At 39.2% G+C, this 25209-nt stretch overlaps 1 protein-coding gene across 3 annotated transcripts; it reads left to right on the forward strand.

Annotated features, from left to right (window-relative positions):
- Positions 1-1276: 1276 nt before the first annotated feature.
- Positions 1277-23695, forward strand: ZFYVE1 (zinc finger FYVE-type containing 1). Of its 3 annotated transcripts, XM_083350540.1 has the most exons (13): positions 1277-1548; positions 1726-1767; positions 2422-3244; positions 6905-7409; positions 9188-9402; positions 13568-13674; positions 14951-15059; positions 16053-16150; positions 16244-16361; positions 17328-17498; positions 18840-19020; positions 21182-21295; positions 22066-23695. In XM_083350540.1, exons 3-13 carry the CDS (start codon positions 2747-2749, stop codon positions 22296-22298), a joined length of 2349 nt encoding a protein of 782 aa, XP_083206666.1. In that variant the 5' UTR covers positions 1277-1548; positions 1726-1767; positions 2422-2746; the 3' UTR covers positions 22299-23695. The 3 variants fall into 3 exon arrangements, with proteins under 3 accessions (XP_083206666.1, XP_083206665.1, XP_083206667.1); XM_083350539.1 differs by lacking the exon at positions 1726-1767; XM_083350541.1 differs by lacking the exons at positions 1277-1548; positions 1726-1767; positions 2422-3244 and having other exon boundaries at positions 6909-6964.
- The last annotated feature ends 1514 nt before the right edge of the window (positions 23696-25209 follow it).

Raw genomic sequence — 25209 nt, forward strand, 5'->3', positions numbered from 1 at the left:
ATCCACTTAACTATTATTAACAATTGTAGTAGTTCACTTAATAACTAGCAAAAAGGTCATAAAATTGCTAAGCACATTGGTTTGTGCTTAAATTGTAAGCCGCCCTGAGTCTTCGGAGAAGGGCGGGATATAAATGGGATAAAAAAATGAGGCAAAACATATTTAACAAATCTCTCAGCAACAGAAATTTTGGACTCAATTGTGGTCATAAGTACTACATAAAGTTTGGAGAGTGAAAAAGAATGGTGCAAGAATTTTGTCTCCTGTACATGTTGAGGCATCAATATTCCTTAAGAGTAATTAGTATGGAATCCTATCTTGAGATTGGCTTGATTGCTACCATAACAAGTGCTATGTTGCTGTATATTTCATGACTCTTCTGGCTCCTTTACTGTTGATACCTAATCACCATTTTAATATCTTCACTGTAGATTCTGATAGCTATCCCTATTATGATCAATTGGTATTCTTGATATTTAATTGCAATCCTTTTTCCCACTGTGATCTTTGTCATTTATTCGTAGATACTGATATTTGCATTTCAGGTAGTGGAGGAGTGTCATCTGCAGGGTGTTGATATTTTTTTCTCCAATTTTAAAACCATGCTTATCTTCCAATCCAGCCTCCCTCAGTATATATTCAGTCTGTATGTTAAACAAATAAGAAGCCTTGCCTCACCATGCTGAGCCTAATTTGTGTTACCATGTTCTGTCCAGGCTTCATGTGACTTGATTTTCACAATAGGAAAATGAGATATGAGAGATTCCCTATTCCCTAAGGAGATTGCCTTGTTTGACATGGTTGACTTACTGTAATACGGTGCCTTTCTATATAGTCAATAAAGCTCAAATTGACTTTTGGGAGATATTTATTGGCTTTCTCAGTTATGCCATGTGGATTAGCTATAATGTCTCTTATGCTTTAGCATTTTCTGAAAACAGTTTGAACATCTCTAGTAAACACTAAGGCTCATAATTCTTCGAATATAACGCACAGTGTATATTCTATTTGGGCGACGCACTTCCTTAACTTCTACCACCGTTTTTCCATAATTATGAGCCTTAGTTGGACTTCGGAAACTACGTCTCTCTCTATAAGCTGTGCGATTCTGTTTTACTGCTTCTGAGGCGCTGTCTCCTTTCCAACGCAGCAAAGCTGCACACAAAAATACTGCAATTCCCACAATGCACCTGTCCGCCCTTTCTCCTTCCCATTTGACCACTTACTTTCCTGCCTAAAAAAAAAAATAACCCTGAAGTTCCCTGAGATCAGCTGATCAACATTGACAACAAGGGGGAAAACAGACGATCTTGGGACTGGCCCTTATACCTACCGGGGCGCCAGGTTCACACGCTGGGACCCAGATAGTTAAATTCTTCTATTGGGGAAGAAAGGGATCCCTCCCTGTCCACCGCCGGGTTTAGTAGTTAAAAACAGGAGCTGGAGGAGGAGACAACCGTTTGATTACTTAGTCACTGAGACTTGCAAGGAGGAGGAGGAAGAAGATGCCTATTGTTTAATAAACAATAGATCGGGCTGCGTTGTTCTGTACGGTTTGTTTTTGTCGTCTTATTTTACTCCGCTTCCTCTCGCTTGTTCTTGTTTACACGGGGAGATTTAGCGCCTCACGAGAAATTAATTCATTAATCCAGAGATTATCTGTCTGGATGTGGTGCTTTCAAGTAACTCAATCAAACCGTGAGTTATATATTATGTTTTTTTTAGATTATCGGACAGGGTGAACTCAAGATCTTCTCGTGGTAGCGAGTGAGTCACAAGTGAACACTGTACCAATGTGTTTTTGTAACCATTCTTTTCCCCTCCCCCTCCCCGCTTTCTTGGCCCGTATAAAAGCAGTTTAAAGTTAATTTTTTTAATGCTTTACTTTAAGTAACTAATTCATCACTATATGACATATTGTCTGTTTGTGGGGCTTAACAATAGGGCCAATTTTGATGTGGTTTACTTGGTGTGTGTTTATGAAAGATGTTATCCTTGCTTGGAAGAGTACAGTCCAAAGCATTTTTACTTAAGATTAGGTGCCACACGGTTTGAATGGAAAGTGACTTGTTTAAAACAACCTACGTGGGCCTCTCAGTTGAATGGTGTTAAGTCCTATACTTTTTTTTTTTTTTAAATAAAATCGTCCTTGCCAATCTATTATGAGAATCCCCGGGTTGTTTTTAATCACATTTGAAGCTCGAATGGACATTTTGTATATGAGTAATTTAATCAGATGTATCTTTTGTTATGCAAAAGTTTTAAACTATATCCATAAGTGTTTTTCATTTTGAAGGAGAAATAAATCATGTAAAGAAAATAACAGGCTTTTTAATATTATCTGAAACATTTATTGCACTTATGTTTATGTGTATGTTTTTATATGTATACATTAAATCAATATTTTCCCTTATGTTTTAGACATTGCGAAGAAAAAACTTAGCTTACACTTTGGAGACAGATTGTTTTTCTTACATGTATCCAAGTTTATTGTGACTTTAAGTGTGGAATTTTACAGTCCCCTCAATCATTATGCAAACTTGTGTTTACAATTCTTAAGCCAAGTGGGACTTTTTTTATGCCTTTCATGAAAGCATCATAGAGGTGAAGAATCAAAACTGATACATATATCCCAACATTTATAGTTTCCTCTCTCTTAAAATAAGTACTAATTTTAGTTCTTTGGCAAACCAATGTATGTATCTGATAAAAAACCCCAGTTTTCTAAAGTAATAATTTGTGGAAGATGAGTGCCCAACCTCCATCTGTAGATAAAGGACTGAATACCACACTTTTGTGTCAGGAAAGCTATGCCTGCAGTGGCACAGATGAAGCAGTCTTTGAATGTGACGAATGTGGAAGCTTGCAGTGTCAGCGTTGCGAAGAAGAACTGCATAGACAAGAAAGACTTCGAAATCACGAACGGACTCGAATCAAACCTGGCCATGTCCCCTACTGTGACACCTGCAAAGTCACAAGTGGCAGCATCCTGCAGAACAATATCATAAGCTCTAGACAAAGGGCAACTGTAAGGTGCCAAGCGTGCAAAATAAACTTATGTTTAGAGTGTCAGAAGAGAACTCACGCTGGAGGAAATAAGAGGAAACATCCCATTACCGTATACCATAGTGGCAGACATCATGAGCAGCAAGAGGAGGAAGGAATGGATGAGGAGACCAAGAGGAAGAAGATGACAGAACATGTGGTAAGCTTCCTGCTGGTGGATGAAACGGAGGAAATTCAGGTAAGAATTGTTTTAAGCTTTGAAAATGAATAGAGATCAATAAGAATGTCTTATTTGGTTCAGGGTGGTGCTATTTTGGAAAAAAATAAACTCAGTTATCACTCTGAGGGTTTCCCTTCATATTTGTATCAGTTCATATTCAAGTGATGCTCTCCTTATGATTTGACAAGATACATGATAAGTCAGACCTGGGCATTTGATGGCCGCTGGGTCACATCTGGCCCTTTGACAGTCCCTGTCTGGCCTGCGTGGATTGCTTTTATTTTGAAGGTGACTGCTATTTTTTTTTCAATTTACGTGTGTGCATGCCTGCCTGCGTACGCACTTTCACATCCCTATTGGTTTGATCCTCCACAACAGTCTCAGTTTCTCATTTGGCCCCTTGGAAAAATTTGTTGCCCACCCCCGTGATAAGTAGTTTATACCATTATCCTACTGTCTGCAAGCATCACACTAAGTCATAATAGTTGATTTGGTTTTAGCATAGCTTGATGAAAATTCAAGTAGTATGGTTTATAATTTATGGCTTAGTACAGCATGTCTATCTAGACAATTGTGGCTTATTCAGTAAACTGTGGTTAGGCCAACCATTTCTTAATAATATAATATGAGTACCCTGTCAATGTGCTAAACCAAAATTAAAGAAGTCAAAATATAGTTTAGCACAATTTATCAATTATGTTAATGTTTGGACACTTACCAAAATGATCTTTTTTCATGTATATACAATAGGAACCAAGCAGTTGATTTATTTTGATGCTGTAGGAGGCAGAGACATCACTATTTATATTGCTGTTACTCTTTTGAGGTTATGGAGAAAAACCTTGGGCCTGACTTCTGGGAAACTAGCATTTTAATTCCAAAGTCCATAAGCAACTATTGCAATACTGTACTGTGTAATCATTTGTACCCAATGAGTACAGATTGAATGAGTCATCGTGAAATTTTTCAGTGGCATAAGCTATTTATTGGAAGCCCAGTTTAAACCTTTGACCAATATCTTTAATAAGAACAATAATTTTGTTTTTCTCCCTTTAATTTGTAGTCTTCCTTAAAAAAATGGTAACAAGCACCACAACCAATTAATTGTAATTTAATTGATCACCATGGCCAATTGACTATAATTTCAACACATCTATAGGGTACCAGATTGGGGAAAATGTAAATCTAATTAGACATTATTGTTGTTTTCTGAACAAGTAAAGATCATGACAAATAATTATCCTTAATCATATTATTCATCTTCCACCTATAGTAGGAATTTTTTGAACTGAGATGATGAATAAAGTAAGACAATACTATGTAAGCATTTAGCAAATATGCAATTTTAACTTTACTATTGTTAACGCCTTTTTAAATTATTTAAACAATGCATAAAAAGATTAAGTTAGAAAAAGATCCTAAATTAAGAAACATGATTAATTTGTTTGCCTGTTTTTCTCTCTCTTCGTTTCTGATTGGGCTGTACAGTATTTCAGGTTCAAGGGAAAATAGTGCTTCAAATATAATGAGACTGTGCCTATCTGCAACTTCTTAAGCAGCTATAAATTGAAATGGTCCATTCTCTGTCCAACTTTTTTGACTAGCCACACTTTCCATGGCTGCCATTTGAGGAATAATTAAGCCCTGCCTGCAGCCATTTTGTGCTAGTATTCACAAAATTTGATGTATCTGTTTGCATGAAAGGTTGTTCTGGCACAACATTTTTTACTTTTAATAAGTGTTTCATATGAAGGAACACTAAAATTGGCTCTATCACACACAGTATGAAGTCATAAATTTAATTCTATCTCTGTAGGACTTTACTTCATTTCATTCCACATGTAGACCTAGGATCCCTTTTCTATACATTGCAAATTTTGCTTAGAAATGAATATGATGAAAAATACAAATTTAAGGGTTTGAGGCAAGGACTAAAATTGATCCTTTATATGTCTATTCAATGTAATAAGTTGAACAAATACACACTTTTTGTTCTCCCAGAAATAAATTTCATAGTTAAATTTGGTAATCCAGGATCCTATTATTTAAGAGCTGGCTGACACTATTGGAAAATACCATAAGAGAAAATGATAGATCCTAAGAGCCAGTTTGGTCTAATGCAGGGGTAGGCAACCTCGGCTCTTTTATGACTCATGGACTTCAACTCCCAGAATTCCTGAGTCAGCATAGCTGACTCAGGAATTCTGGGAGTTGAAGTCCATGAGTCATAAAAGAGCCGAGGTTGCCTACCCCTGGTCTACTGGTTAAGGCACTAAGCTAGAAACTGGGAGACTATGATTTGTAGTCCAGCCTTAGGCACAAGCCAGCCATTCCCTCTCTCTCAGTCCTAGGAAGAAGGCAATGGCAAACCACTTCTGGAAAAACTTTGCCAAGAAATTTGCAGGGAAACTTCCACGTACTCTCTAGGACAGAGGTCCCCAGCCTTTTGGGCACCAGGGACTAGTTACGTGGAGAGAAGTTTTTCTGCAGACCGGAGGGGGCTGGTTTTGTATGCCGCCTGCATCCCGCGGATGGGGTTTTTGCTTCTTTGTGGGGACCGGTTGCTGTCATGCTGCAGCCCGAAACCAGTCCACGGACCGGGGGTTGGGCAGCCCTGTTCTAGGACTCAATACTGACCTGAAGGCATAAGAAAAAGAAATACCCATTTAAAAAACATTATTTGTTGAACAAAAATTTTCTCTTCAAGATGTATCAGTTTTTCGATTCATTTCTTTTCTAATTTTATCCTTATAACAACAACATAAATTTAATCCGGTTGAGTAGGTGACTGATTTAAGTTTGCACATTGGACCTAATTCTGTGTAGTCCTAGGCGGATATACTAAGTATTGCAGAATTATTATGAGATGTGAACCACTCTTTTATAGATTTTGTGTGTGTTTTGTTTTGAATGCCAAGGTTTTTGTATTTGTAATTTAATCATTGTTATGTTGCTTTGACTGTTTATACCGGTAATCCTATTCTAAGAGAGGCTATAAGGTTTTTAAAGTCCTTTTAAGGTTAGAATGGCATACCAAATTCAGTTGGCTTAGCCTTTTGAAATTGATAGATATCCCCACCTATTTGGGGACTGGTATATAAAGATATATAAATAGTAACATTCTTGGAAGAGGTTATTAAAATATGGGGGTCCCTTTGATGCAAGTCTGATCAACTCTGAGCATTGCAGATTTAACATGATAGTTGGCAGCTTGATTACATCTAAGGTTTAAGTAGTAGCATTGTTCAGAAGCTTTAATGTCCTGTACGCTCCCACAGAGAGGGCCTCCTCAGGGTACCACCGGTCAGAGAATGTCGACTGGTGACCCCCAGGGGGAGAGCGTTCTCGGTGGGCGCACCAGTCCTTTGGAACCGCTTACCGGCTGAAATACGGATGGCCCCCGACCTTCGCTCCTTCCGGCGTGATCTAAAAACTTATCTATTCGAACAAGCCGGCCTGGTCTGATTGGTTTGGGGTTTTAAGATTGTTTTTAACTAACTTAATACATTGGGCAAATTATTTTAATTTAAATCTTGTATCCTGTATTCTTATTTTATTGCCCTGTACACCGCCCTGAGTCCTTCGGGAGAAGAGCGGTATATAAATCAAATAAATAAATAAATAAATAAATAAATAATGTTCTCATAAAATCTTAATTTTTTTTTCTTGTGTTGGAAGGTGGAGAATGAAGAAGAATTTATCAGGAAACTGAACTGCAAGGCTGACCAACATGTAAAGGTGGTGTCTATTTTTGGGAATACAGGGGATGGGAAATCTCATACCCTTAACCACACCTTCTTTTATGGCCGTGAAGTCTTTAAAACGTCTCCAGCACAGGAGTCTTGTACAGTAGGTGTTTGGGCTGCCTATGACCCTGTTCATAAAATGGTAGTGATTGACACAGAGGGTCTTCTTGGTGCCATGGAGAATCTAAGTCAGAGGACCCGGCTGCTTCTGAAGGTCTTGGCTATTTCAGATCTGATCATCTACCGCACACATGCTGACAGACTCCACAATGATCTCTTCAAATTTCTTGGAGATGCTTCGGAAGCATACCTAAAACACTTCACCAAAGAACTGAAAGCAACCACAGCCCGTTGTGGACTGGATGTTCCATTGTCCACTTTGGGTCCTGGAGTCATTATCTTTCATGAAACTGTGTACACACAGTTATTGGGTGCTGGTGAGTAGAATCCAGTGGAAATATATTGTGCATTAGGGCTGCATGAAACTTTGGTAGGATGCACTGATGTGGAATATCTTTAGGTGAAGCACTCTTTTTCAACGAAGTGCTGAATCAAAGTATTCAATCCCCCTTGGATTGAATTGATCATCAAAATGACTACTGTAAATATTACACACACACACACACACATATCTGCCCATCTTTCAGGCAACCTTGGGTGGCTCCCTATAAAATTATTTTGAAAACTGTAAAAAACATTCGAAACATAAAATAATAAAAACGATAAAAGGAAAAAGCTGACGTCAATCCATGCAAATAGATCACCATCTAATCTCCCAATGTTTGGGAGTGGGAAAAAAAAGCAGATCTTTAAAGCTTTACAGAAGGGTAAAAGGATGGAGGTCTGAACTTCAGCGGGCAAAATGTTCCATAGGGCAGGAACTGCCGTGGAAAAGGTGTGCTTCCTAACTCCCATTAGATGACAAAATCAGGAGGGTGCCCACCCTATCTGACATAGTAGGACAGGTAGATGTCTTTAGGGAAAGGCTGTCTCATAGATAGCCTCACGTAGAGCTTTGAAGGTGATGGACATCACTTTGAATTGTACCCAGAAAAACACTGGAAGTAAGTGCATCTCACACAACAGAGATGTTAGCATGGGCAAACCTAGCTTCCCCCACCATTCCTGTGTTGTGGATCAGTTGAACTTTCTGGGAAGTCTTCAAGACCAGCCCCAGGTAGAACACACTGCAGCAGACATGTCAAACACAAGGCCCGGGGGCCGGATCCGGCCCACGAAGTGGTTTCATGCGGCCCGCGAAGCCATCCTGGAAACAGTGAGGGAATGGCCCCCACTGCCTTGGCCCTGGCCCAGAGACCCTCCTCCTGCCAGAGATCTGTCCTACTCCTGACCAGGCCCCCATAGGCACCCTTGATGCGAACGATGTAGAGCTGGCCACGCCCACCCAGTAGGCCATATGCACTTTAGCCACGCCCACCCGGCCCCCTGAGGGCAACCGCAATGCTGATGCGGCCCTCAATGAAATTGAGTTTGACACCCCTGCACTGCAGTAATACAAATGGGAGGTGACCAAGGCAGGGGTGACCATGAGCAAGGCCACCCGGTCCAGGAAATTGGCACACCAGATGAATCTCTGCAAAGCCCTCCCCACCAGCCACGGCTGCCACCTGTTCTCCAAGCAGGAGCAGTGAGTCCACGAAGACTCCCAATTTTTTTCTGGGAGACTGTGGGCTTCCTTGTACAATAGGTTGGCTGCTGTGAAAACCGACTGCTGGACTACATGGGCCAGGGGTCCATTGTAGCTGGATACTGTTTATGCTTTTAGAGCTTATTTCCGAGTGAGAATAAGATGATTTTAACCCTTGGAAGCTTAAATAATTTTCATCCCATTTTAATCTTTTATGATTTGATAATGGCCCATGTTTAGGTGTATGAGTCTGTATTGCTTCTGATTTATTTGAAGATGTGGTTTAGACAGAAATGTGATTACACCAGATGTCCATCTGGACATGGCAAAGATGCATTGCACAGATATTTTCTTTCTTCAGTGTTTCCACAAATATAACAAGTGCAGAAATCCTTAAAGGTCTAGATAACCCATTTGTTGTGTAATTTTGGCAATCCCATCGCTGTTATTTTACCCTGCTCTCCAGAAATATATGACACTCAGGATATATTTAAGGATTGCCAGAAATATTCAGAATTATGTGGTTCACCAGCTTACTAACAATTACATGTTAATAAATCCATTCAGATAATCCTTCTGAGGTGCCTGAGAAACTAATTCAGGATCGATTCCGCAAACTTGGTCTCTTCCCCGAATCCTTCAGCTCAATCCATTACAAAGGAATAAGGACGCAAAACCCACCAACAGATTTTTCTAGCCTCAGGCACGCTGTGGAGCAGCAGCTAGAAAATAATACCACCCGTTCTCCACGTCCTCCTGGAGTTATCTACAAAGCACTCAAAGTAAGTAAAATTTGCTCTGTAGTAATAAGCCCAGATTTCTAATTGGAACAGTAATTCTAATGTTTTCCAGTTTATATTCTGTAGCAGGAGCCTATCTTCCAAAACTTATAGTTGTCCTGTTTTAATTCATGGTACAATTTGGTACAATTCTTTTCAAATGATATGCCTAGCTTCTCATCCCGTCGATAAGGCCCTGAATTCAAAAAGTAATCTACAGCAATCGCTTCTCAAGAATGGGCAAGCCCAAAATGGTGCAGCAAACGAGTCAAGCCTCAGGAGTAAAGAGAATCTCAACTTCCTCAACTGTCTAGGAAAAATGGGCCAGAACCTTTGCAAATCAACAACTAGTTCAGAACTCTTCTTCCTGACAGTTGAATTTGCCCTCTTTTGTTAGTTAAATAAATAAATGCTTGATTGTAACATTTTATGTGGTAACTTAGATCAGAAGTCCCCAACCTTTTGGGCACCTGGGACCGGTTACGTGGAGAGAGGTTTTCCCACAGATTAGAGGGAGTGTGGTTTGTATATGTGTGTGTGTGTGTGTGTGTATGTACGTGTGTGTGTGTGTGTGTGTATGTATGTATGTAAAAAGGACGACATATTGATCTCCGGGACGGAAAGTATATTTTGCACTGAGCTTTCGTTAGCCGCTGCTAACATTGTCAAAGAGTAAGCCAACATTAGTGAGACATTGTTTTTATAGCCCTTTAACTATCAATAATTTAGCCATCGAACGCGTGATAGGTCCGTCGGTTCGCTCTCCTCCCTATTACAGTCTGGTGTGTTATTGCCACCTCGTGCAGTTGACCTGGTTGGTGGGAGAGCAATGGCGGGATAATGCCTGACAGTTTGACATCACGGGACAAGTGCACACAGCCTAGGAAGCAGGCGACAGGAAGCAGGGCGAGGAGGGCTATGCATATATCAACCAATACAGATGAGCCGGATGTGACGCATCCAATTACATTGCGGGCGGCAAACCGACGGACCTATCACACGTTTGATGGCTAAATTATTGATAGTTAAAGGGCTATAAAAACAATGTCTCTCTAATGTTGGCTTACTCTTTGATAATGTTAGCAGCGGCTAACAAAAGCTCAGTGAGAAATATACTTTCCATCCCAGAGATCAATATATCCTCCTTTTTTATAAATAAATACACCTGGGACTCAGATTTTTAAAACGGTTATTGATTATATATATATATATATATATATATATATATATATATATATATATATATATATATATATATATATATATATATATATATGTTGTTGTTGTTAGTTGCGAAGTCGTGTCCGACCCATCGCGACCCTATGGACAACGTTCCTCCAGGCCTTCCTGTCCTCTACCATCTTCTGGAGTCCATTTAAGCTCACGCCTACTGCTTTAGTGACTCCATCCAGCCACCTCATTCTCTGTCGTCCCCTTCTTCTATTGCCCTCAATCTTTCCCAGCATTTGTGCAAATTATTCAAATTGCTAATAAAGAATTTGGGAGGCTAAGATGATCATTTCAAACTCTTTATGTTCTCATCAGTTAGTCATACCCTTTATCTGAGATTCGAACCTGGGCTGATATATACACGTATATATATATACGTTTCAATAAATAGACTGGGCTAGAAGAAACTTTGGTCTCTATGTGGAGAAAGTGAAGAGCTCATGCAGATTCAATTCTTTGGCAAATCTAGTTTTGATAAAGACTGTAATCTAAACACTCAGAGTCTCAGGCTGGGTGTCAGAGCACTATACATTCATAAGCTATCAGAACTGAGCTATTGCAGTGCAACGGAAAGGTCCATATTGTTACCAGGGTAACTGACAGGACATGGTCTCTAGGCAACAAATCATTCGTTGGTTTGCCTTGACTTTCCTGAATTTTCTTAAGCGAGAAACTAGATTTTCACTGATAGATACCAAAGATGTGGCACCTAGAACAAACAGAGGCTAGAACCCAGGCTCTTCAAGGAGCAATGTAAGATGCTGAGAAGCAGCAGGGAAATGTAGCGATACAAATCCTTCTGAACTTTACCATCTGGATGAGTTTTGGACTGCAGACTCACTGAAATATTCCTTCACTAAAACTTTCTGCTCACCTTTCCCATGGAGTGGGTTTTTCTTTTGTCCTTTCCTGCGGAAATGAAATGTAGGTGATATTTGATGAACATGCATTAAGACACATTAAGACACGTTATCTGTGTATTCCATGAAAAAAATAATATTAAACTACTTAGTATTATTTTACCACCCAAATCTTTTCTAGTTTTGTAACATTAAACATGATTCAGGATAATGGCTACGCATGTTTACTCAGCCATTAGCTTTAAGATTTATTTATTTAGGGGTTTATTTCCAGATTAAAATGTATGAAAAAGAAGTGTCATTGGATAGATAAATAAATAAAAATAACACTACCTCAGGGAAACTTTCTCCTATAAGATTTCCTGGAAAAAAAAGTCCATCCTGGCTAAAAATTTCCAAGAGGTTAAGAAATTAGTGGTTTCTTTATGCTTGCTTAGGGCTAGCATCTACACATTTCACATACTTTCAAAACTTTTGATTTTGCTATTAATACATTTCTTTGGGGGAACTAGGTTTTATTTTTTTACCCTTTTTTATAATAATATCTCAGTTGATGGTTAACTTCTTCATTCATAACTATTGGGATGATCCCTAAACTGTTGTTTTTAATACTCTGGGCTAAAAATTTAAAATGGAAAATGGAGAAGGAATAACAGATTATTCTGCATGTGATGTTAAAAGACAACTAACAAAACAATAATGGAGAAACTAATAGGTTCTACACTAAGGCACAAAGTAGTTTGTTTGATTTTTGCATAATGTGTTGTTTGAATCGAACCAATGATGGTTCATTCATAAACCATTGTTAAACAAACAGGGATTTGTATGAGGGAGTGGATCCAATCCTAAATTCCCAAGTGCTATTTTTTTCCCCACCTCTTTCACCAAGTGTACACCTGAAATTCAGTTGTGCATTCAGAGGCATTGATGAATAGAATAGAACAGAACAGAACAGAACAGAATAGGAAGGGACAGCCCCCTGCTCAAGTGACAAGTGACTGTCTAGTCCCGTGGTGGCAAACCTGTGGCATGTGTGCCACAGGTGGCACATAGAGCCCTCTCTGTGGGCACACGCGCCATCACCCCAGTCCTAGGCCTTCAGCTGGATTTTATAAAACCTTTTCGCTTTACGCCTCTGCCGCAGTGTGCAAAAAAAAAAGTTCAATCAATCAATTTCAACTTCTTGTGGGGGAAAAAAAAGATCTCGCAAAGTTGGAATTGATTGAACTTTTTAGTCCCACCCAGTCTGCCGTTACCACTGCAGCCATGGGCCACGCCCACCCAATGGGCCACACCCACCCAATGGGCCACACTCACCCGGCACCTGACGATACATAAGTGAGTTTTGGGTTGCAGTTTGGGCATGCGGTCTCTAAAAGGTTCGCCATCACTGGTCTAGTCTCTTCTTAAAAACCTCCAGTGATGGAGTGCTCATGATTTCTGAAGGCAAACTGTTCCACTGGTTAGTTGTCCTCACTGTTAGGAAGTTTCTCCTTAATTCCAGGTTGCTTTTCTCTTTGGTTAGTTTCCAACCATTGTTTCTGGTCTTCCCCTCTGGTGCTTTGGAGAATAGTTTGATGCCATCTTCTTTGTGACAGCCCCTCAAATACTGGAATACTGCTATCATGTTGCCCCTGTTTCTTTTTTTCTTTAGTCTCAACATCTTTTTTGTAGTATGGTGACCAAAATTGGTTGCAGTATTCCAGGTGTGGTCTTCTATGCCTCTGTTTATACAACCCAGGATTGTGTTCGCTTTTTTGGCTGCTTCTGCACACTGCTGGCTCACTACAAAAGGAAAACAAAAGGGGGGACAGTTTTGAGGGTCACAGGCTCTTGATCCCTTGACCTATACCAGAGGTAGGGAACCTTGGCTCTTTTATGACTTGTGGACTTCAATACCCAAAATTCCTGAACCAGTCATGCTGGCTCAGGAATTCTGGGAGTTGAAGTCCACAAGTCACAAAAGAGCCAAGATTCCCTACCCCTGACCTATACCTTTCCATAAACTTGCTGTGTATTCAACATGCCTACCATTCTATGCTTATTAATGATTTTTCTCTCTCTCTCTTGTCATCCAGGCATTAAGTGATCGGTTCTGTGGTGAAATTCCAGATGATCAAATGGCTCATAGCTCCTTCTTTCCAGATGAGTATTTTACCTGCTCCTCTGTATGTCTTAGCTGCGGGTAAGTAGATATAAAGGCCCATATTTGAATAAAGTTTATCCAGTCCTACATTATATTGTAATGTTGGAGTGTTTCTGAGAATAGCAAGGAATCATTTGGTTTTGTTGAAGAGATGCCTACTATAGTTTCTTCCGGTATACATTGCAGATCATGTCTGCTACTAAAACACTGAAGTGTGGCTCATACACTTACTTATAGTTACAGTATACTTTCAAATTGGATTTTTTTATTTGCTTTGTTTGTTAAGATGTTGTAGATCACCTGACGCATTCGTTTTTAATGGCCTTGGTGCTATTTTAGATAGTCATTAAGATTTCTACATTAAGAAGATAGGATTTGGGCTATCGTAAAAACTAACAAATCTAAAGTGACTATATTTGCTTCTGGATAACACTTAATAGATCAGAAATGGAAGTTCCATTTGTTGCAATTTCATATTTCCAATTTGAGTTCAATAAATAATTCTCTGGTATTAGAATGACATATTGACCCTCATCAAATGGAACTAGAGACTGGCTAAAATCCCCATCTTTAATCATGCTCTATTAGTTCTAAAATTGTAGTATTTATTGTAAGAGTGGTTTGCTATTGATGGATATGTATTTCTTTGTGTAATATTTTTGTTGTCCTTTTCCCTTTTCTTTCATTTTGTTGTTGTATAGATGAATAATTTCTCTGTGTACTGTTATGACTGTTTCAAGGTAATCAAGTAAGCATTAGGTTTTGATGGTTATAAAATTACTAGGGGAAAACAAGCTGTGTATAAGACAGTAGGACCCCAAATACATCAAATATTCAATTTTAACAATTGTCAGTACAGACAAAAGTGCAGAAAGGTAAGTAAATGTCTCCTTCCTTCTTTTGCTGTCTTTGAATAACTATTGCAATGCTATTTTCCCCCTTCAAATGGGGCTACTTTTTTCCTGTGAAGATCTGCCAGCAATATATTACTGCAAGGTGATATTATCAAATCATGTTGTTATATTACAATATCATAAGTCTAATATAAAAAGAACACAGGGAGCCCCTTACCTTTAGGTGAAGGAACACAATTTAGTTTTGTCTCTTTTTCCAGTTCTTCCTCCCCTCCCCCCCATTCCAATTTTTTTTGGGGGGGGAACTTACTTTTTCTGAGATGAAATAGGTAAAAAGAGTTTGATTCTAATGTTACTTAGGACGAGCTTGCAAAATTGAATTATTATTTTACTGTACTGAGATATGTCATGCCAGCTGTTTGACCCCGATCCTTTTTTTTTTTGCTTTTTTACAATTTTAGAAGTGGGTGTAAAAACAGCATGAACCATGCAAAAGAAGGAATCCCCCATGAAGCTAAAAATCGCTGTAGATATACTCATCAGTACGATAATCGAGTATTCACCTGCAAGGTGAGTGGAGCAAGGAAAGTGGCATTTCTGGTACTGAAGACCGTAAGCTGCTAAGGTGAAGGTGATCCAAAATTCATTTGCAGTAGAAATAGAATAGAACAGAACAGAACAGAACAGAATAGAATAGAAGCTGGAAGGGACCTTGGAGGTCTTCTAGTCCAGCCCCCTGCTCAAGTAGGAGGACCTATATCATCTCAGACAAGTGACTGTCTAGTCTCTTCTTAAAAACCTCCAGTGATGGAGCACCCACGATTTCTGAGGGCAAGCTGTTCCACTGGTTAATTGTCCTCACTGTCAGGAAGTTTCTCCTTTATTGCAGGTTGCTTCTCGTCCTGCCCTCTGGTGCTTTGGAGAATAGTTTGATGCCTTCTTCTTTGTGGCAACCCCTCAAATACTGGAATACTGCTATCATGTTGCCTCTGTTCCTTTTTTTCTTTAGACTTTCTCAACCACAATCCAATTTACATTAGTCACGTTTTTAGATTTCCTGTTTTAAAATTGAAGTTTTTTAAAAAAAAAATTTTTTTAAAAAAACCCCTCTCTCTGGGTATTTCTGGCAATGTACAGAATTAAAACATTTTTTACCTTTTAAAAAATATTTTAATTTATATGAATAGCAATAAGGTGGGAGTAAAGATTGTCCCTGTAAGCCCTCCTTTCCTTCTTTCTGTGTACGGTATATTATAGGATTTAGCTAATTCTAGCAGTCCTAAATAATAGAAACAACATGAACTAGGAACTGGGAATTCATTTTGGTAGATCCCAGATAGTAGTTTTCAGCTGGAAATGATGATGGTTTCCCTAATTTTGTGGTTTCTATGCTCTGCTTGAAATCATGATAGGTGTTATATATATACTTACGTTGTCATAAAAATGTTCAGCTCATGCCATTTCTTGCTACTCCTTTTCTGAAAAGAAAATTTTTTGTGCAGAGCTGGCCTGAACATTGATATTTGAAGAGAAAAGCTTTTTAACTGATATCCTGCTTTTCAGGGCTGTTATGAACATGGTCAAGAGGTTAGGGTAGTGCCCAAAACATCTGCTTCTACCGATTCCCCTTGGATGGGCCTTGCTAAGTATGCCTGGTCAGGGTAAGTGAAAAGTCCATCCCCTCCCTCTCTGCTCTCTTAGTCTTATCACTTCAAGAGGCTGAAGTGAGCAGCTCTTTTCATCCCTACTTGCAGATATGTAATTGAGTGCCCCAATTGTGGAGTTGTGTACCGTAGCCGGCAATATTGGTTTGGGAACCAAGACCCTGTGGATACTGTGCTGAGGACGGAGATTGTACACGTCTGGCCAGGAGTAAGTCTGTTGGCGATGATTGGCTTCCAGTTTCTTTTTTTAGGACCGTAAGGATTGGAAAGGGCCACTTAGATAAAGGATGGGCAAACTTTGAATGGTGTGTGTGTGTGTGTGTGTGTGTGTGTGTGTAACAGGAAGCTATCCAATGATGTCCAGTGCTCCAGGCCTGCACAAAGTGCAAGGTTGACTCAGCCTTCCATCCTTCCGAGGTAGGTAAAATGAGGACCCAGATTGTTGGGGGCAATAAGCTGACTTTGTAATAATGCCGCTTGGGGGGTGTATGAAAGCCCTAATAAGCAGGCATATACATAGAATGAAGGCTACTGCTAAGCTTGTAAGCCGCCCTGAGTCTTCGGAGAAGGGCGGGATATAAATGGAATAAAAATAAAAATAAATAAATAAATAAAATAAAGTGATTTGGCCTGTTTTTTAACTTTTGGGGAGGATTTTGAAGGTGCAGATGGAACGAAGGAGTAAGCCATTCCCATTCACACCCTTAAATACTTCCCCCAAGATTTTGACGGGTGCTAAGGAGGCACATTCAAGCTATTGGTACTCACCCAATTTAGGACACTGAGTTCAATTAAACCAATCTTAATATGATTATAATTGATGATAGCTGTTGTTTATTCTGTGATGCTAACTCTTTCCCTGGATTTGACATGTGGAAAAGAATTTTCAGTGACTGGATGTTTTAAATTCTTCCTAAGGCAAGTGTATAGAGCTTGTGCCATTTCTGATGTTCTGCCCTTTGAATTTAGCAGCTCTTGACAGCATGTTCCAAAGCCCCTGCAATCTACTCAAATGTGTCACGGTCAGGACTGATCATTCCCTCAATTATTTTGGTGGTATTAATATTTTTTGCTATTCTTCTCATAAAGGGGAACATCCGGATGCGTTTGATGAAAACAGCTTGGCAGCAGCAGTCAAACAAAATAAGATGTGCACTTTACTGTTTTATTTCAGACTGATTGCAGCCTGAAGGACAACAACAATGCTGCTCAACGCCTGATTGATGGAATGAATTTCATGGCACAGTCGATGTCTGAACTGAGTTTGGGACCTACCAAAGCTGTAACCTCGTGGTTGACAGATCAAATTGCTCCGGCTTACTGGAAACCCAATTCCCAGATTCTGGTACCCAGCACCAGCATAATTATTTGCAAATATTTCTTGTTTTTCTTCACTTTGCTTTTTCCGAAGAGCTGAACGAATGCTTCACAATTTGTTTAAGTGCATTTATTACAATGTACAAAACTATAGACTGAACAGTTGTTCTTTTTTTTTCTTTTCAAAATTGCAAATAGCTACTCCCCTTGGAATGAGTATAAATTAGGGGTCCTTGGTGCTCTCTGAGCTTGCTTGTTTTCTTGCAGATGTTTCATTAAGTAGGCAACATCATCAGTGCTAGTAAGGAGTGCTGTTTGCTGTCTGAGAGCAAATAGCACTCCTTACTAGCCCTGATGATGTTACCTAGTTAGGGTAATGAAACATCTGCAAAAAAACCAAGCACACTCAGAGAGCACCAAGGACCCCTCATTTCAACCCTGAGCTACAAATATTCTCCTTCATGAGTATTAATTGTTCCTAGGAGACGTAAAATGAGTATTAATTGTTCCTAGGAGTTGTAAAAAAAACCCAAAAACCTAGGGGTTGTGGTGGGCAGACTGTCTGAAGCAGGGGTCTTCAAACTTGGCCCTTTTATGACTTGTGGACTTCAACTCCCAGAATTCCTCAGCCAGCATGCATCAGCCAAATTTTCTGTTTTCTCTCCTCTTGAAATGTAGAAGAGCAATGCACTATTTTCATCTCCAGGATGTAGTTTACATTTCAACAAGATTTGTCTCTACATATTATGTGCTAATTGACCAACCCTATCTTTTTTTCTTTTTTTTTGCTCCTTTAAAGTCAGAATGAGACACACAATTCCTGACACTAACCAGTGGCTAGTAATTTTGAGTTTCTCCTCTCTCTTCAGGGCTAAAAGCTAGCCCACAAGCTCCTTGGATAAGACACCGATACTGTGTCTAATAATCTCCCAGGAAGCCAGCTTAGTGAAGACATCCATATTAATGAGGGATGTAGCAATATTGCTTTAATCTATTCTTCCCTGATCTGTGGTTGAAATATATTTAATTACAATTTTCACCAAGAGCCACTGTCCAATGGCAGAGCGTATATTTTGCTTTGAAAGGACCTACGTATTTCTAAATAAAACTGGAAAAGCTCCTATCTAAAAAAGTCAGCACAGATGCTAAGCTAGATAGGTCAATAGATGATACAAGTTGACAATATTGTTTCTGTGAGAATGAGAGTTGAATTTGAGTGTTTTTGGAGGACATTAAGTTGAGGAAAGCTAATTTAGCCAAAGCGAGTGGAGTGGCTTAAATACCTCTTCGTATACCGTTTTTCCTTCATTTTCATTAAACGGGAAAAAATCCTGCAATGTTTTGACTTTGCTCATCCTTTCTTGTTCAGAATTGTAGGAAATGTGGCATATCTTTTAAAGATAATGATACCAAGCACCATTGTCGGGCTTGTGGAGAAGGTTTCTGTGATGGTTGTTCATCCAAGACTCGCCCTGTCCCGGAACGTGGTTGGGGACCCACACCTGTGCGAGTATGCGACAACTGTTATGACAACAGGGGCTTTCAGTTAGGTAATCTTGTCTTGATCATACTATGTGTGTGAATCAAAGTGAGGAATTAACAGTGGGGTTTTTTAGTAATACTGTATTGTGATAGTGTAAATCTTGTGATGTCTGAAAATGAAAGCAAACTAAACCATACCTGTGATCAGCTACTTGTAACTAACATAGTCTTGTTAATTTCACTGGGTCTTCTCCAAGACTGAATTTGCACAAGATATATATTAATGGTTTGCTTAACTGTGATTCAATGAATAAAGCACCCACAAATGATAGTGTTATATAAATTCAGTTGACATATGACTTGGACATAAAACCCTTAACTTTTGGAATATCTTTCCATTATATGCAGCTCATTTCAGTCACTTTTGAAGCTAATGCTATTATATACAATGTCTTAAGATGTTGGACTTCACCCAAAGAACCCTGGGTTTCAATCCCACCTCATGTGGAGCTCATTAGATGATTCTAGGCTACTCACTCCTTCTCAGGTTATTGCTGTGGAGATAAAATTAAGGGAGATGCCAAGGTTAAGGTTCCTGAGAAAAAGTGAGGAATAGACTAGACTAGACTAGATAGACTAGACTAGACTAGACTAGACTAGACTAGACTAGAATAGAATAGAATAGAATAGAATAGAATAGAATAGAATAGAATAGAATAGAATAGAATAGAATTCTTTATTAGCCAAGTGTGGTTGGACACACAAGGAATTTGTCTCCGGTGCATAAGCTGTCAGTGTACATACAAGTAATAGTGATAATCATGATCATATACAACATGAAAATATTTTAATCATAAATCGTGAAATACAATAATTCATCATAAATCATAAGATGCAATACTTAGTGATAGTCATAGAGTACTAGCTAAGCAAACAACATAAATCATACTAGGATATTTTAAAAACCCAATATAAATTGTAAGATACAAGCAGCAAAGTTATAGTCATAAGAAGACAAGGATAGGTGATAGGAAAGAGGAGGGGTATCATAGTAATATAGCTTTACTAAGTGTTTTGATGGTGTTGCGTTAAGGAAAGTATAAGCAGCTATTACCTCAGGACAAGTAATCACATAAGCAACCTGCATATTGTTCAGTTTACTGTTCATGCATATTCTGTTCATATTCATAATAAATTGTTAAAACATGAGAGATTTTTTTCAGTAATTTATCTTATTTAGTTGGTGTCCTTGCCAGCTGCATCCCTTGGCTTAAAAACCAAACCATTTTAGGTTACGGTATTTATATATTTAAATGTATTGGCTGCCGAACTCCAATGGACTCTGAGCAGTGTACAAAACTAGGAAAACTAAAGAAATGGCTAAAAACTTTGAATCCCACAGGCAGTTGAGGCAAAAACAACAACAGAACAGGGACCATTGAACACATAATAAAAATCAACCCCAGGCCAAAGCTTTTTTTTTTTTGAAGTTTTCTGGAACCTCAGGAGAAAGACTGCTGTCCTTATCTTGGGGGCGGGGGGCAGAGAGGGCTGTTCCAGTGAGTGTGAGCAGCAAAAGAGAAGCCATACTTCTTAGATCCCACAAACTGGCAAAGCTAAATGGAAAGGACCTGGAGCGCATCTTTTCAGCTGGATTATATTGGGAAAGCAGAAACAGTTGGAGATAAGCGAGATAATCACAGTATGACACACAATACTGCTAGCTTAATATGCTGCTGTGAGGATGTCGCTCCAAAGTGTCACTTGTTCATTTGATAGCATCTGGAAGTTATGAATATTTCATGACTTTCCAACAAAAAGATGAGAAATAATCCTGGTTTACCTATGAACGCATTCATCTGGAAAAGTCACACAAATTTGGTTGAAGCTCTTAATATTTAACCCTGAATGGATTTTGGCCTCCACTGTAGACTGGCTAGCTCAGGATAACTGTGGGAGCTTTATAAAATCATGATTAGAAGAAACCATTTAGCCTACTGAATCCAAATTAAAGAATCTCTGACAGGTACCTGACCAATCTCTGTTGAAACTTATCTTTCAGTGGGAAGTTTATGACCTTGATAAGATATAGTCTTGTGAGCATTCAATCAGAATCTTCTTTGGCTAACATAAGAGAAATATTCTTATGTTGTGATGTTTTTAAAATAGGGTTAGGGGATTCCTTTGGGATGGAGCTTTTGGTTTTTGACCCTAAAATTTGTTTTGCAGAAGTGGCTGAGGTATCAACAGATGAGGAAGGAGGGACAGTGATTGCCAGGAAAGTTGGTGAAGCTGTGCAGAATACCCTCGGGGCTGTGGTAACCGCCATTGACATCCCACTGGGTAAGTGTTATAAAAATGGGGAGGGGGGAGGTTGGGACAGGGGGAAAGCAACATGGGGAATGAACAGAACTTACCTCTGAGGCAGCTGAATTTTTTTTAATTGATGGGTTTATAAATTTAAGTATTCTGAGTTACCCTCACTTTGTGATTATGGCCAGGTAGTTTCAAATCTCAGTTGGAGGCAGAGACAATTCCCAGGAGTGTTTCCTTTCCTGGCTGTACTCTATGTGTCACTAGGCAGAGCCAACATAGAGAGGGACTAACAGACAGAGCTTAACATAATTAAAGTATAAAGGTAAAGGTTCCCCCTCACATGCGTGCTAGTCGTTTCCGACTCTAGGGGCCGGTGCTCATCTCCGTTTCAAAGCCGAAGAGCCAGCGCTTGTCCAAGGACATCTCCGTGGTCATGTGGCCGGCATGACTAGACGCCAAAGGCGCATGGAACGCTGTTACCTTCCCACCGTAGTGGTCCCTATTTTTCTACTTGCATTTTTACGTGCTTTCGAACTGCTAGGTTGGCAGAAGCTGGGACGAGTAACAGGCGCTCACTCTGTTACGCGGCACTCGGGATTTGACCCGCCAAACTGCCGACCTTCTGATCAACAAGCTCAGCGTCCTAACCCACTGAGCCACCATGTCCCTTTTTAATTAAAGTATATGCATACATAAACTTTAAATTGTTTTTTTATAAACAGAAGAGACTACGTAACCTTTGCCCTACTTCGCTGATATCAAACTAGCTTTGTGGGATTTTTTTTTATCGTTTACAGGTCTCATGAAGGATGCCGCTAGGCCTGCCTACTGGGTACCTGACCACGAAATCTTACACTGCCACAATTGCCGGAAGGAATTCAACATCAAATTGTCAAAGCATCACTGTCGTGCTTGCGGTCAGGGCTTCTGTGATGAATGTTCCCATGAGCGCAGAGCTGTCCCTTCCCGTGGTTGGGATCATCCAGTTAGAGTCTGTTTTAATTGCAATAAAAAGCCTGGTGATCTTTAACCCTAACTTTCCTTCTGGGTACGCAGTAACACCATAGCTTCTCAGGGTTAGATAAAAAGAAAAGAAAAAGAAAAACTAGGCAGAATGCATGCTGCTCATGTCTAGCCTTCTTTACATGTGTAGATTTCAGTAACGTGAAATAATCAATAGCCCGGATAAGGCTTGATTGCCAGTTGTGATCATGGAAGTTGGGGACTGGAGTATGTGGAGAAGCTTGCAATAAGTCGAGGAATCCCAAATCCTGTATATACCAGTCAACTGTATGTATTTCTATATCCTTATAATGTAGTATGCTAAATGCAGCTGGCTGATAAAGCATTGATAATTTACTGTTAACATTGAAACGTAAATAGAAATTGGATTTTTTTTAAAAGTGTAGTGGATCAAGCACAACCTCTTGAGTGCCTTGGGATTCATTTGCTTGAAGGATTCTGCTACTTACAGCCTCATGAATTTCAATAACTGAGATTCTACAAGTTGGTCACTTGAAATAACCACCATCCATGAGCCTTGGTTTTGGATACAGAGTACCAGGCCTTTGGTCTGGCCTTTGCAACCCTTATCACCTCTGTTTATTTTAGCCCATTCTGGTTTCCTTTTGCTGATAGGGTCTTCCCAGTCAAAGCTGGAGGGATGCTGTTTATTACTATGTGCAAGGTCTCACGTGCAAAATTGGAAGCCCTTGTTCAAGCAAGCAAACAGTTCAAATTTGGAGAGAAGCTAAGTTTGTGGCACAAACCTAAAACTTACCTACTAAAGCCATTCCAGGTTAATTCTGAGGTGATGAATCCTTTCTCTTCTTATCCACAAATTTGTGAGGTTGTGGATTTCTGTGTGATTCTCATTTCTTTATCAGACATGTCCAGACTGAAAGCAATGGTAAGTACGAAGGAAACTTCCAATAGTGTAGTATTTGTTTAGCTTCATAAGCTTTAGTTCTTTGTAAGTTGGCAAATGTCCGAAAGGACCCTCAAAGCACTCAGATAAACAAAATTGAAAATGGGCAATCTTCTGAGTGTACGAGCAAATGAGACAATGGTATTATTTTTTTACAACAGCTCTGTACTGAACCACTCTGAGGCATTCCACTCTGAGGCATTGATCTAGTCACTGAATAAAGTGATAGGATTAGGCTTTTCTGTGGATCTTGTTACAATGATAAACAAGATACCATCAGAAGCTTAATGAACAAATCCCTTATCATTTTGCCTCTTCTGAGTCAAATGGCAAATTCCTGTGGTGGAGACTATCTAGATTAATAATGGCTGGACTTTGGCATGATATCTAACACTCTTTTCCAATTTATTAAGTATACCCTTGTATATCTTGATGCCTGAAATTCTGTTGTAGGACTGTATTAAATTAAGTGCTATAAAGGACTTAACCCTTCTGAACAAGTGTGCTGATTTTTTCTGAATGCCTGCCTAGTCGTACTCTGTTACTAGAGGGAAAATATAGTGTTGACTTTGTATATCTAACAGAATTGGATTATATAGTAATACATTTCTGAATTACACATGATTTAATATGTATTTTGTAATTGGAAGCTGAATAGCCTTTCTATCCCCTCCCAAGGGAAAAGTCTTAGTGGAAGATTTTGTTTTCTCCCAATATTATTTTTAGTATTGACTTGTGGTGGAACATAAAAATGGAATTTGTTTGTAAACTCTGTGTTCTTCGTGCCTGTAGCTCTTCCACCATGTTACTGCACATACAGAAATACTGAACATTCCTCATATAAAATATTCACTTATAAGCTTCTGCTTTATGTAGTTTTCTTTTTTTAATCAAACTTCATTCTAAGGAGCTCAACGTTTGCCAGTGCTGTCTTCACCATCCTGGTGTCTTTAAGCTATTTTAACTTCAAGTTGCTTTGTTCCAAGTGACTAGGCATTCTACAGTGCAAGCCACAGTAAACTCAACATACTACTGATGCTGCCAAAGGACTGAAGTTGCGTGGTCTTCACTATGTCACTAATTAAGTGGGCTTAAAAGGTCATCCTTAGAACAGAACCAAATATACCCTAGAATTAAGAGTTTTCTGCTAAAGTAAAAACTACTGCTCCGTTTGCAATCACAAATAATATTAAATATCAGTATGAAAATTGGAGAGAGGACAATGCTAATGAGAACATCTTATTGGCTGAAAGATAGTTACGCAAACACTTATATCACTCCTTAAATAGTTTAGGTTGACTTAACACATTTCAGCATATGAAACTTACAAGAATTCAAGGTATCAAGCTGTACTTGGTCTTCATAGTTTTAAAATCAAACAACAAATCAGCAAACACCTTGATGCAAACAAAGTCATCACTAAAAGTCAACATGGGTTTATCAAAAACAGATCGTGCCAGACAAATCTTATTACATTCTTTGACCAAGTGACAAAATTAGTGGACCAGAGGAATGCTGTAGATATAATTTACTTGGACTTCAGTAAGGCATTTGATAAAGTAGATCACAACCTACTACTTGATAAGATAGAAAAATGTGGGTTAGATAGCATCACCACCAGATGGATTTGTAGCTGGCTGACAGGCCGTACTCAGCGTGTGGTCCTCAATGGAACTGCATCTACATGGAAGGAATTGTGTAGTGGGGTGCCCCAGGGCTCTGTTCTGAGCCCAGTGCTCTTCAACATCTTCATTAACAATTTGGATGAGGGGATAGATGGGGAACTCATCAAATTTACAGACGACACCAAGCTGGCAGGAATAGCCAATACTCCAGAAGATAGGCTTAAGATACAGGAGGATCTGGACAGACTCGAACACTGGGCGCTATCTAACAAAATGAAATTCAATTGTGAAAAAAGTAAGGTTCTACATTTAGGCAGGAAAAATCAAATGCACAAGTATAGTATAGGTGGTACCTTGCTCGATAGTAGTAACTGTGAGAGGGATCTCGG

Source organism: Vipera ursinii, assembly GCF_947247035.1.
Source record: "Vipera ursinii genome assembly, chromosome: 1".
Classification (NCBI taxonomy): domain Eukaryota; kingdom Metazoa; phylum Chordata; class Lepidosauria; order Squamata; family Viperidae; genus Vipera; species Vipera ursinii.

Bases quoted from the DNA above. Each gene is read 5' to 3' on its own strand.
- ZFYVE1 (XM_083350540.1), top strand. From the start codon at position 2,747: ATGAGTGCCCAACCTCCATCTGTAGATAAAGGACTGAATACCACACTT. The intron at 9,403-13,567 runs GTAAGTAAAATT...CTTGTCATCCAG, and splicing joins TTATCTACAAAGCACTCAAA to GCATTAAGTGATCGGTTCTG. The intron at 13,675-14,950 runs GTAAGTAGATAT...TTACAATTTTAG, and splicing joins TCTGTATGTCTTAGCTGCGG to AAGTGGGTGTAAAAACAGCA.